General features: G+C 44.2%; 1 protein-coding gene across 3 annotated transcripts in view; it reads right to left on the bottom strand.

Moving 5' to 3' along the window:
* Positions 1–9,225, bottom strand: part of OTULIN (OTU deubiquitinase with linear linkage specificity) — a 44,147-nt gene extending 34,922 nt beyond the window's left edge. Inside the window, exons 1-2 of one of the 3 annotated variants that reach the window (XM_019541787.1) lie at positions 9,120–9,225; positions 6,656–6,991 (exon numbers count right to left, since the gene is read on the bottom strand). In XM_019541787.1, the coding sequence (XP_019397332.1) occupies positions 6,656–6,991; positions 9,120–9,205 (422 nt within the window). In that variant the 5' untranslated portion in view covers positions 9,206–9,225. Of the gene's footprint in view, positions 1–6,655; positions 6,992–8,820; positions 9,079–9,119 lie in introns of those variants that run through there. The other 2 variants (XM_019541781.1, XM_019541772.1) reach the window with 2 other exon arrangements.
* Positions 9,226–13,395: the final 4,170 nt, after the last annotated feature.

Below are 13,395 nucleotides of genomic sequence, written 5' to 3'. Positions count from 1 at the left end.
ACCTTGTCTGCCTATATTATATAATAATATATATTGTATAATATATATGCATGCAGTCAGTGGTATTATAGGCATACGAGGGGTAGGGTGGGTGTTTTAAACACTCTCCCCCTCTGGTCTGTCATCCATGCCTGTAATAGATCACTGCACAAGCATACACCTTGCTGCTGGTGTCAACCCCACTGGAGACTGAAATGAGTGGTACAATAAATTCCATTTTTATTAGAACAAGCATCATAAATTCAGTAGCTTTTAGTTTAACGTATATTTTACCATAACATTATATAAAGGCTCCACTATATAAAAAGGGGTTCATAGATTTCACAGATTTCATAGACATTAGGGCTGGAAGGGACCTCGGGAGATCATCGAGTCCAGCCCCCTGCCCAAAGGGCAAGAAGTCAGCTGTAACATATCTAGTAGATGCCTTAGCATGTATTCAGGGTGAGCGGGAACTCATACACCATAATTGTTTTAGTGTCTGGAAATTTAAAGGAAAAGACATTTTAAGTGATACATATTCCTTCAGATCTGATTCTGCCAGGTATTCAGCATTATTACATAGTAAGCCAACCTACACAATTCTTAGTTGTAATATTTCATTAAAAAGTTACCATCAAGTACATTATCTATTTATTTGGGTTTTGCTCTTTTGGGGGTTTTTTAATAATAAATGGAACGTAACATTTCACTCACTCCAAAACTAGCAAGTACCCATTTCAGTAGAAGGAAGAAATTCACAAAACTTGTACATGCATATTAATTTTAACAACAATTCTAGCTCATCTATTATTTGTGTCCAGTAAGGTCAACAACATGATCAGTACTCAAACAGAAACCAACCTAATGCTCCTGACACAAAGAACTTACACAAACGAGACAAGACAGGCAGCTGAAAGCTTTAAAAAAAAGGAACAACAAATAAATTACCGTGACTAGGTGATAACTGGATACGCTCTGGTAAACCAAAATGTGAACCGCATTGTTACTTATGGCTTCACGTCCATGCCAACTTATCTTATACAATTATTTCTGAACTTGTTTGCAAAAATAAGTAAACTTTTTTCTCATTAGCTTTCACCCATGCCATAACGAGAAGCCAAAAATGTCTTACTGTTGCTATCAGAGTTCTAAAGCAGTTTTCCTTCCTAATCATAAGAAAGAGATGGAAGGGACCTAGGCAAGTCCATCTCCTAGCCCTAAAGCAGGATTAAACTATACACAAATCATTCCCAAAAGATATACACAAATCATTCCCAAAAGCAAGTCCGTCTTGCTCTACAAAGCTTCTAATGAAGATTACTTCATCTACAAGCTCCCCAGGTAACTGATTCCAGTCTTAATTACTTGGGAATTAGAATGTTTTTCTACTAAGTTTACACTCTCGTTTCAATTTAAAACTACTACTTTTTGTTCTCGCCCATGCAGGGAACAATTTATAAGCTTTGTTTCTTCCATCATCTTTTACATAGTTTACAACTTCTTTTCTATTCCTTTAACTGAAAAAAAAAAAAATCCAATCCTTTCAATCTTTCCTCACAGCTTGTATTTTCTAAATATCCATATAGACAGACATAAATATACAAACAGGAGTATGATATCATATATGATACTCAAACAAGAATATGACATAAAACAGAAGCATCATAAGCATGGGCTTGGATTTTGCAAGTGTAACATTCACGAGTTTTGTGAGTTTGTTATATATTATAATCCCTAGATCCCCTCCTTGTAACACTGCTGCCTGGCCAGTCACTCTACGTTTTCCTTATAATTGGAATTCAAAGTGTTGTTGAGAAATATTTTCCAAAGTGCATGCAAAACCTTTCCATCTTGGTATCATCTGCAAATACAATAGTCTGGAAAGATTTTTATTTTATTTTATTTTTTTTTTTTTTTCTAATGGTAAAATCATATAGCCTTATCACACTGAATTATGGCATAGTTATAATATTTTCTTCCAGAGAAATATCATTCTACAAAGGAAAAAAAAGTATTAGGCATAGCTGCCAGTAAAGGAGATCAGACCAGCAAGCTTGTATCTTTATGCAAGCAGAGTTATAATTTTCAGTTTAGCCTCTAAGCCTTGAAACTTTCTATGACTGGAAGGTCACCTAATTACATACAGTACTTGGGTCCAAGTTAATTGGCCTTTGTTATCTTTTTTCTCTCTCACCTTATTAACAAATGTTTTTTACTTGAGAGAACTCAGCTGAGATTCTTCTAGGACAGTATCTGGCCTGTGGCCCAGACGCAGCCTGCAAAGTCAGTGTGAACAGCCCATTACCAGCATGTCAGCACAGGTCAATGCTTCTGTATTCGGCAACAATGGAACGAAGGATAGGAGTAACAGCAGTATTCCCCCATGCAGACATACCAGCTCCAGAGCACAGGATATGAGTGCAGCCACTTTCATAACCTTGCCACAACAAATGACTGCAGCCATAGGAACCCCTTATAGCAGGGACAAGCAGCAGCTGCACTCAGCTGCTAGGCTCCAGTGCCGTGTTAAAGCTCTGAGCTCACTGGTGTGTCAACATGAGCTCTGGCTGGAAACGCATCTTTCATGAAGCTCCAGAGCCCATAAGATGAGCTTGTTTCCTCTTTTCCCTGCCACTGAATCAGTGAGGAGAGAGCAGGGTGGGAGAGACAAATGGCAGCAAAACTCAGATCCTGGGAAACAGAGCCCCATGAAAACTCTGGCAGAGGGAATAGGAAAGGCAGTGGAGACCCACCCTTGGCAGTCCTATGTGCATACACCCACGGGGTTCTGGCATACAGCACTGACTAAAGCACCTGAAAAAAAAAATGTTATTTCAAAGAAACACACCATGGCAGAGTACAGTCCCACTCCCATGTTTCCAAGGCCCATGGCTCAGTTTCCCAACTTTTACTGTCTATATCAGGGGCAGGCAATTATTTCTGGTGGAGGGCCGCTTACTGAGTTTTGGCAACCTATCGAGGGCCACATGAAAGGCAGCCAGGGACAGATAAATATTAATTTCCTAATGTTTTGGGGGCCCATGGGCTGGATAGAACGGCATGATGGGCCACATCTGGCCCACGGGACGCATTTTGCCCTCCCGTTCTATATGAAGATACATTCATTAATGGTTGTGGAACACTCTGATACTAGGCAAATGAATAATTTTTAAAGGATTATATAAAGATGAGCACAGCTGTTCACTGCCGGATTTTGACAGGTATTCAATAGATATTCTAGTAGCAACTCCTAGTCTAATGAAGACAAAAATTAAATACTGAAGGGTTGCCTCATTTCCAGCCCACTGAAACAAGTGGCGCAAAAGCATAAAGGTAAGTTATGATACAGCATTTAATACATTATTTTTTCAAGCTGTTCAGTGCTTGATCCTGTAAATTACCATACGCACTCAAATAGAAGATGGCCCTGATTATAAGACAACCCTCTCCCCCCACCCCTGCCCTTACACAATAACTAGATTCTATATATGGAAAATGTATACATTTGTTATAATTTTCCATGTATAGAATATCAATTTTGGAAGTCTGCCTTCAATTTGTCCCCTTTCCACTGCTACAGCAGGAAAAATAAACCTGGGGGATAAGGTAGCCCTTTGTTCCTCCCCCAAAAAACATTTTCCCCTGGCAGGCTTACTGTCAGAACCTGCTCTCCATGACAGCAGAGAAGTGAAGAGCAAATTTGAAAACAATAACCTTGAAATTAAACAGGAATGTTGCAATTTGCATATAATGTACCTCAAGATTTAGCTCAGTCAGAATTGATCTGTGTTACCTTTTTTTGAAGCTGCTGCAAGTTTTAGCACAGGTGTTTCATAAATAGTTTTGAGCAGCACTTCAGCACCTGCTTCCATCTAGTATAAACCCTGCATGGTATTAATCCAAAGCCAAAAAGCTCAAGATCTGCCATATAGTTCAATGCGCTGGGCCTAACCAGAGTGAACAACATTTCAAACCATATTAACCCATGACATTGGATACAGTTCTCCCAAAATCCCTTTGTTACACCCTCTCTCAGCCTGGTACATATGATTCATGTGGCACTACCCTCCACAGTGACCCCACAGCTCAGCACTACTCAGTATGTGTGTATACCCCATATCACCACCCCCCCGCAACCCACAGGATCCACATGCTAATTAGCCCCCATTCATGACTGGAACTGGGTGTTGAGTGATGAGTTCTGGGATTCTCCAAAAATTTTTGTGCAGATAAGGTGCAGGGTAACTTGGTCCAGCTTTACCTCACAAAGGGTGGGGCCACACTAATCATGTGTGCAAGGCTGAGAGGGGGGCCAACAGAGGAAATATAGGTAAGCAATGTCATGGCTCACCATGACAAAAAAGTGTTAGCAGTGAGGGGGACTGAGCTTAATGGACCTACCATATGTCTTACTCAGATGGGTTGCACTTACCTATCCTTATGATAGGATCCCATCAGTCTATTTGCCCAATACAGGCCCTATGTTTTAGAGTGACACTCATGGTTGGCTGCATTTAATCAACTTTTTAGTTGGCTTCCCTCGCTGGGTACACACTGATTTTGCCAGCAGTTTAAGGGTAGACGATATATTTAGTAAGATTTCCTAGTATGCCGTTATAAGATGGGGAGTATTTTCCCCCCATGCCAATGAGGGGAAACGCATCTTGTATTAGAGTAATTACATTAAATTGAGTTCTTCTAAGGTAATGCATTTGATCTTAGCCTACAAGTGGCTGAGAAGTTAAACATTCTATACAAAAAGATAATGTTAAAATTTTAATCTAGAATAATTACTCCATCACCTTGTTAGATGTTGGCTAATAAGTAGGGATGCATGAAATGGGACATATTCGATTCGGATTCAGCCCAAAACAGGGACAGTAATTCAATTTGTTGATTCAGATAATGGTCCCCAATTTGATTTGGCCGAATCCAAAGGTTCAATGCTGAATGGGAGAATCAGTGATTCAGCCACAGACACAGCTTTAAATGTTTTTTCTACTTACCTTAAGGTACCAGGTGTGGCTTGTGAATGCTGCAATGCTGGGACAGATGGAGCGTCCCACAGGAGCGCAGGCCCCTGCCCCATGTGCTTGGTGGCAAACCCAGAAGTAGACCAGAAGTACTTTCAGTCCACCTCCAGGTCCACCACTAAGCATGCAGGGGACACCCCCCAAACCCAGGAGGCACCAGTTAATGAGCCCGGGGGGGTCCCTGCACGCTCCCCGGTGGACCCATAAGTGGACCAGAAGTGCTTCTGGTCCACTTCCAGGTCTGCCACCAACCGCACTGGGGAGCCCCCCCACGGTCCTGTGGGATGCTCCATCCACCCCACCATCACAACATTCACCAGCTGCCTGGTACCTTGAGTTATGCGGAAAAAACATTTAACGTGTCTATGTCCAAATCGCCGAATCTTTCCTAATCTCTCCAAATCCATTCAGAGGATTCCGATTCAATTCATGGAGATTAAAGCATTCCCTGATTCAATTTGGATTCAGAGATTTAGCCACTGAAAAAAAATCAGGCCAAATCGAATCAGGGACCAAAGCTTTGCACAGTCCTGCTAACTAGGCAAGAATACCACTTACATAACAGTTTTAGGGAATAAGACAGTTGCATGTAGAAATTCCAGCAATTTAATAAATACGGTTTTTGAACCAATTTAACTCAACAGTACCTTTATGTGGGTGCTTTGAAATCAGCCTATAAGTAGTTAATACGGTTGGGTATTACTTTGGTACCAGCTGGAGCGCACACAAAGGTGCACTTACTTTGCTAACACATTATAAGGAAAACAATGCCTTCAGTTTTAATTTAACTACTTAAACAGCAAATTCATGTAAACATGAAAACCGGCAGCCAGTATTTACATTAATTCACTTTATCTATCTACAAAGAAAAGAGTCTTCTGATGTGTACCCAAAGAAAGATAGTGAGCAAATGATTTTTCTATTCACTGAATTTTGAATGGTGTTCAATAAATAAAACAACAAAAGAATGAAAGTAAAATGCAGCACTTTCTTCCTCTTCCACTTCTCCAAATACTGTAAGGGAACAGGAAACCATTCTTACTCAAATGTCACATTTTATTTTTAATGGTTTGCAATGCCCTTTTAATACATTAATACATAAATACAGGCCTTTGATAACTCCAGGTTCTTAAAAAAAAAAAAGAAGTTATACTTGTTAAAAGAGTTATACCTTTGTTTAACCATAGACAGAGATGCTTGTGGTCCTTATACCCATTTCAGACAAAGAGCCTTTTGCAGGATCTTCAAACCAGCATTTTGCAGCAGATGCTAAAAATTTTAAGATTATAAAAGAAATCCTTAATCTTAGCATTCTCCGTTTCTAAAACTGGTTCCTGGATTAAGGGTACTACCTATTTCTATATCTGTCAGTGGATTCAATCTCAAAGGGCTTCAAACTTCAAGCCTCTCAGATTAGTGAAGTGAATGACACACGGTCCACCTACCCAAAAGATACTAATGAGCTGTGGACACATCCCCTCAACCTCAAGAAATTAAAAGATTCAACAAGTACCCTATACAGAAGTAATAAACACCAATTATTTAAGCAGATCTAGTACCCCATTCAGCAGTTATGCTCATTTTATTAACAAGACATTAGTATTGTAAATCACAACAAAGCTAATATAATAAAAACTCACTTATCTACAGTTAACTCCATAGCTGAAGAGTTGCTAAAACCAGGCAAGTTCACTTCACAGTTTTCACAAACAGCTTGGTGGGTCAGAAATGCCTTCATGTCATCTGTCTCAGAAATTCTTCTGTGACTTTTATGTGTACATTCTTCTTTGATTTCCACTGCATGCTTCCCTTTCTGGTGTGTGGCTATACTTGCTGAGCAAGATTCATCACTTGGAACATAAAACTCTTTTTCATTTTTTGTCAAGCAGAATATAGTAGTCACTTTATTCTGTTTCTCTTCCACATTGGCAGAAGAGCCATTGGGTTTGTTTGTCTTCTGTTCCAGTCTATCCTGACTTTGAAGAAATACATAAATATGTAAGTTTCACAGAAAATCAGTAAAAGCATGCATTTCTTCCCTGGAGTATTTTCACTGAAGTTGCGGTATTGTGATACACAAAATGATCACACATGCTGTCAGTGTAATGACAGCCAATCATTTTAAACAAACCTAGCAAAAAGCCACTGTAATAAGAACACAGAACTAGCCCATCACCTTGCCAATGCATGGTTCTTCCCTATAGACCACAGTTTGGTAACCTAGGACCTGCAGGATGGATCCCACCTGTGGAACCTTTTGATCTGACCTGCAGGCATGGGTGGGGCTCTACTGGCAATGGGGGCCTTCCCCATGTCGCTGTGGGGAAAAGCAGCAGGGGTGGCTGGGTCCTAGCAACTACCCTTCTACCTGCCTTTGACATGAACTGGATCAATCCAGCTACAGCCTTAAAAGATCACCAGCTGCCATTATAGCCTATTTTCCTAGCAAAATTTTAAATGTTGCTCTCCAAATGACCATTTCTTAGCTTAATGATCCTCTCTTACATACCTGCAGTCTCCAATAACAAACATCCCCTTGTATACCATTTTTCTGTATTGCAACTAAAGGAAATGTTCTACTAGACAGCAGTCCAAACAAGTATAATTTAAATACCACTGTTCTATTGCTTTCCAGCCAAAAATAAGTCCAAAGAATAGCCTTCAAGCACTTTCTCTAAGACTATTTTTCCTTAATTTTCAGACATTTTTATCCGCAGAAACAATCCTGAAATCATGAACTACTAAAACACTTCACTGATTTCGTTCTTTTCAGATCACTGCTTTCATGATTCTCCTCATCATACTGAATATTCTCAACTTTACTCACTACATAATACATAGCTTTTCAATCCTGAAACCAGTTAAGCTTTTTATTTTCCGCATAACTGCACCTGACAGAGAAAGATCACCAGTTATTGCAAGCTATAGGTGTTACATGCACCACTTAACAGTAACAATCCGTTAAAATATATGTATTAGTTTAACACTGCCTGTGTTCCCATTAAAAAAGTTCCTTCACTAATCATAAATTCTTCTACCTTCACCATTACCCTTCAGGTGGGTACTCTGTGCCTGGTAATGCCCACATGAGCTGACACTTAGCTGATGCTGGATCCTCAGGGTCAACACTTCCAGTGCCTGGATAGTTCTGCTGTTTCTCAAACACTTTCAGTTTCAATTTATTTCAGACCCTGAGAGGTAGCACAGTTCAACAAAACAGGCTTAAAACTTAAGAGAGAAATCCTTGCTTCCTTTTCACCCATGGCTAAATCACCTCACAGCTCTGCTCCTCCATGACTAAATTAGGCTGAAGTACTTATGCGTGGGCACGGCAAGAACTGATGTTTGCCAAGTGTTTTTTACCTGCAAAAGTATCAAAGCACTAAGATGTCAGCACACAAGGGTTCACATGACCACAGGGAAGTAGAGTTGGAAGGTCACCTAGCCCAACCTCCATGGTCAAGGCAGGATGGTCCCTGCCTAAGCCATCCCAGAGAGATGTTGTCAGCTAAATTAATCTCAAGTCATGCAGAAGGTTGGGTAGATTTGCACATTACAGAGTAACTGAAATGTGTGTGTAACACACACACACACACACACACACACACACACACAGGCACCTCTTCCACACGCATGCATGTGCACATATAATGAATCCACAGGTGCGTGTGCATATACAAGTGCAATTAACCCATACGGGTGTGCACAGCCATGCATGCATGCACAATTCATGTGTGCACCTAGACATGTGCAGTGACCCTGTGTACACGCGTCCATATGCATGTGTGTCGCAGCCCCCACTCACTCTCCCGGGGCCGCCTCCCGCTCCTCCAGCTCCTGCTGCTGCGGGGCAGCCCCGCCTCGCCGGCACTCGCGGCCTGGGCCGAGCGTTGACCCAGGCCCGGGGGAGAAGCCCTGGGGCGGAGGCAGGGACCAGTCAGCGGCGGCGGCACTCGGACCCAGCCCCAGGCCGCGAGGCCCTGCCGCTGGCGCGCCCCCGGGCACCATGGCAACGCACCCCGCGCGCGAAGTCAAGACCTCCTGCACGCAAGGAATTAAGACTGAGGGCACCCTGGCACAGCCCCTCCCCGCACTCGCGCTTACCCGCTTCCCTCCGACACCGCGCACTCTGGTGACGTGCCCGCTGCCTGGCGTCGACCACACGACTTAAAGGTAAACATCCGCCACATAGCCCCTCCCCCTGGACCCTGCGCAGGAAATACAGCCGCTTCACTTCCCCCTTCCAACGGACTAAATACAGCTCACCAATCGCCGCAAGGTGGAGATATCATCACCTTTCCCCGCTCCTCCACTATGCTAATAGCGCATGCGCCGAAGTTACCGGTTTAGCCGACTTCTTTCCTCGCTCCCCCACCCCCATCCCCGGTTAGAACGCATGAGCTGCGACACCAGAAAAATAGAACTACGGCCCGACTTGTCGTTACTCTTCGGCCTGGCCCGTAGGCCTGAAGCTGATGGGCGAAACCAACTGCGGAGGTGGAGGAGGGCACTACATCCGGCCCTTGCGGCACGGGAAGTGCCGGGGTTTCCTCTGCTAGGGCAGATGTAGGCAGGCAGGCAAAGGTGCGCCTTCACAGACTAGTCCAGTCATATTTTTTTTTTTTTTATTACACACGCACATTCTAATATAAAAGATTTAATGTGTCTGTCTGTTCATAATGCTTTATTCACGCACTAGTTGGCTGACAACTGTCAGGGACTCAAACCCCAACTTCCCAGGTCCATTGTCTGACCGCAAGAGACAGGCAACACCAGCAAGGTCTTATTTCAAAGCTCTTTATTGAAGCATGCATACAACAACAAAGAGCAGCCCATCTCCTCCAAGAACCAGCCCCCCTTGATAATAAGTTTATATAGACAGTTTTGCATCACAAATTCTATACTTAATTGACTCAACCTCTATGGTTAGTTAAAAATTTCTAGTGCGCATGACAGGATACGCACATAGGTGGGAATTTCCCACTAAGAGAAAGCAAGATACCAGGTTAGTGTGAGAAAACTTCTAATTAGTTCAAACTGGCTTTTGGCTGCATACTTGTTTTGATATGCTACATCAGGGAGGAGGATTGCATCTTTGATTGTTTCAGCTGTGTCTTTGAAGCACTGAGTCTGCTTTGTAGATTTATTTATGGTCTTGGTAATTCCTACAGCTACACAATAATAGGCTTTGAGCAGTTCTTACGCATAAGCATCTTCCTTATCATCAAACATGCAACTTTCTTTTCAGCACTGTTACTTATGCTAGTGGGCTCAAGGTAGGTTCAGGTTGTACCATCCCTATTTATCAACTCACATTCCAAATGTCATCCTGCATACGGAGAGTTCATGATTATCCTATTTATGGCTTCTCAGCAGTATTTTTCTTTGTTGGCTTTTGGGCCTGCTTTCAAACATCATATCTATCACAACCAACCAGAGTGCAAATGCAGTGCTGGGACCAGACGTGGCAGTGCAGTGCAGCGCCACACAGGACAGAGCTGTGCTGGCCTTGGCCCCCTGCCATGCTCCCTGGAGGTGGCAGGGAAGGAGGGGGAGTGGGGTCAATTCGACAAGAGGGACAGGCCACCAGGGCTGGCCTCAGCCCACCCTTCGCCCTTCCATTGTCACCATCAGCAGAGTTGGCGTAGTGATAGGTGGAAGGGAGAAGCAGGCCCGACATGGGGGAGGGGCAGTCCCAAGCCTGAAGACAAGCAAGGCCATCACAGCAGGGGGGAGGAGCAGCGGGCTGGGCTTGACATGACAGCAGTGGGGAAAGGGGAGGAGCAGGCCTCCTCCCCCATCACCCTGAGCCTGTTCATCCTCCTGCTGCCATGTTGGCCCAGGCCTCTCACCGCAGCGAGCTAGCTTCTCCCCACCCGTGGGCCCAGTCCTCCCCCATAACCCTCACATTGGGCTCAGGCCCCTCCCCCCCACCACAGCAGTTTGACCCAAGTCATTGTAGTAACATTGTTTTAGGTTGACCATTAACTTTTTGCAGGTTGTTCCAGCAGCTTCTCCAATTAACCTGCATGCAACAGTTTCCCATGTTTCTGATGCAAAATTTTGCAGTTCGTTTCTTTTCGAGGCTCGCGAATAATAATTCCTCAGGCACACATTATTAGCAACACAAAAGGTATATTTGCAAATAGGGTTGGAGTGAAGACAAAAGACCACTCCGCCCCCAAGGAAACCTCTCAGCCGGCTCTATATACTCTCCCTCCTGGGCACGTGTGCAGAAACAGGAACTCTTACAACTTATTTCCGGTTCATACAAACATATATGTAAATACGTCACTTCATACGTTGCATGTTCATTATAATTAACTACTTAAGTATGCGGGGCGGATAGGCATATATGCATCAGCTAATTACGCACGCTCAGAAAAGCCCCTAAGTCACCAAAAGTTCAAATCCCCCTCCCCTTCAAGGACACAGTGAATTGAATTACAGCTTCTGTAATTTACATGTGAATGTCAGGGGAGTGTGCGATTTAGTATAGGAAAAAGATAGTAAATTGGCTAAGGGGGGGGGATGTCCTTGGTGGTGTTTCTTTTTATCAGGTACGAGATACAAACTGTGCAGTTCTAACAACACTCTATTCATTATGCATTCCTAATAATATTCCTAACATTTCTGTCAATAACAACATATTTCATTGGCATTAGAATTTGTCTCCATCCATTTTTTCTACAACATTAACACTTTTCTTAGGGTACAGTCTTCAGGACCAAGAAATAATGTAGCTTCTAAAGTAGATGGGCATGATATATATGATGTTTGAGAGCAGGCCCAAAAGCCAACAAAGAATAATACTGCTGCCAGCCAGGAGCCCAAGAAGGCTCCAAACAGCTGCTCCAGGCTCTGGAGTCCTGGCATCAGCTCTGTACCCATGGATGCATACGTGCCTTGGAACGGGGGGGGGGGCCTGAGGCAGCACAGCCCTGGTCTCTTACCTGCTCCTGGCACAGAGCTGATGACTGGGCTTCAGAGCCCGGTGCAGCTGTTTGGAGCCTCCTGGCTGCAGCCAGCCCTGGCTTTCTGTAGCTGCTGCTGATCATGGAGCCCGGGCTGCTTGCAGCCTCCCAGCCACCTGCTGGAAGCAGCCCAGGCTCCATTGCTGGCAGCAGCTACTCAGAGCCGGGGCTGGCCATGTCATGCCGAGCAAAATGGCCTCATGTGCCATGCTCAGCACTCATGTTGCCAACCCTTGAGCTAGAACTTCTAGCCCAGGCCCACTGTATTGGACCTGGCTTTGAGGCACAAGCTGTAGTCTAGCCCTTTCAGGCACTGGACCCCTGGCCTCTGTCTGCCAAGCTCCCAGCCCCTGTATGATTGTGTCTCTCAGACACCAGGTCCCTGGGTGGCTGCGTGGCCTCATGCTCTACCTTGCTCTGAGCTCTACACTCACTTAGGCCTTGAACCTGCCCTCACGGGGCTCAAGATGACTGTGTGCACTTCAGGCACTAATGGGACCACCATATACCGCCCATTACACTCCCAACTCAAACCGCCAGTTCCAAACTGCAACACAAACAACGAGCCCCTGGGCTACAACATAAACACAAAATGGGAAGCAGCCCTCTGTCCCTTCAAGAGAAAATTTTCCCTCACTTCTCTGCAAGGATTATCTTCCGGCCCTGGGCTATATATCCTTGTGAGCACCCTGAGCCTTACCAGGGACTCACATGCAGCACCACAGTCCCTCCAGCATTCCCTGGAAGCTGTACTGGACATAAGCTCCTACCTCTGCAGCTTGCAGGGCTAGGTTAGCTTGCCAGTTTGAGCCTCAGGTTTATACCCTCCTAGGGCCCTGCTCCCCTCGGATTAGCAGATTACCTGGACTGCCTGCAAGTACCTGCTAATTGGCCTAATTGCCCCATTGCCACTGTGACTTGCAGCTGCTGCACCCTGCCTACCCTGGAGGGTTCCCTTCCTGGGCTGCTTCTTCCCTAATGCTAAGTACAGACAGTCAAAAATCCAGAGTCTGAATTGATTCAATCTCGGCAGGTTAACTTAAACTGTGTAGATTGAACCAATAAGCAAGTGAACAGACATTCACTTTGATTCCAGAAATGCAGCCACATGTCTGCAGTGGTCCAGGCCAGAAGCCGGGGGGTGCTAGAACAGGTCTCCCTGCTTGGTTGGAGCAGACACCTTGTATCTGGAGATCTGGGACAGAAGTTCAATAAAATGATTTAACCTAAATCAATTAAGTCTGGTACTATATCCATCCAGATTTATCTTAAACCGGTTTCAGCCATTTCGAAAGTGGCCCACTGTACTTCTGTTGTGTTACAGATTTGAACCAGTTTCTGATCACTTGTACTACTTTGTGTGTAATTTCTGTCCTTAGTCTAAAGGAGCAGAGCCCCAGGCTCTC

This window comes from Crocodylus porosus, unplaced genomic scaffold (assembly GCF_001723895.1).
Source record: "Crocodylus porosus isolate Cpor-Errol unplaced genomic scaffold, CroPor_comp1, whole genome shotgun sequence".
NCBI lineage: Eukaryota > Metazoa > Chordata > Crocodylia > Crocodylidae > Crocodylus > Crocodylus porosus.
Note: the sequence above shows the minus strand (reverse complement) of the source record. Positions and strands in the feature narration are given on the sequence as shown.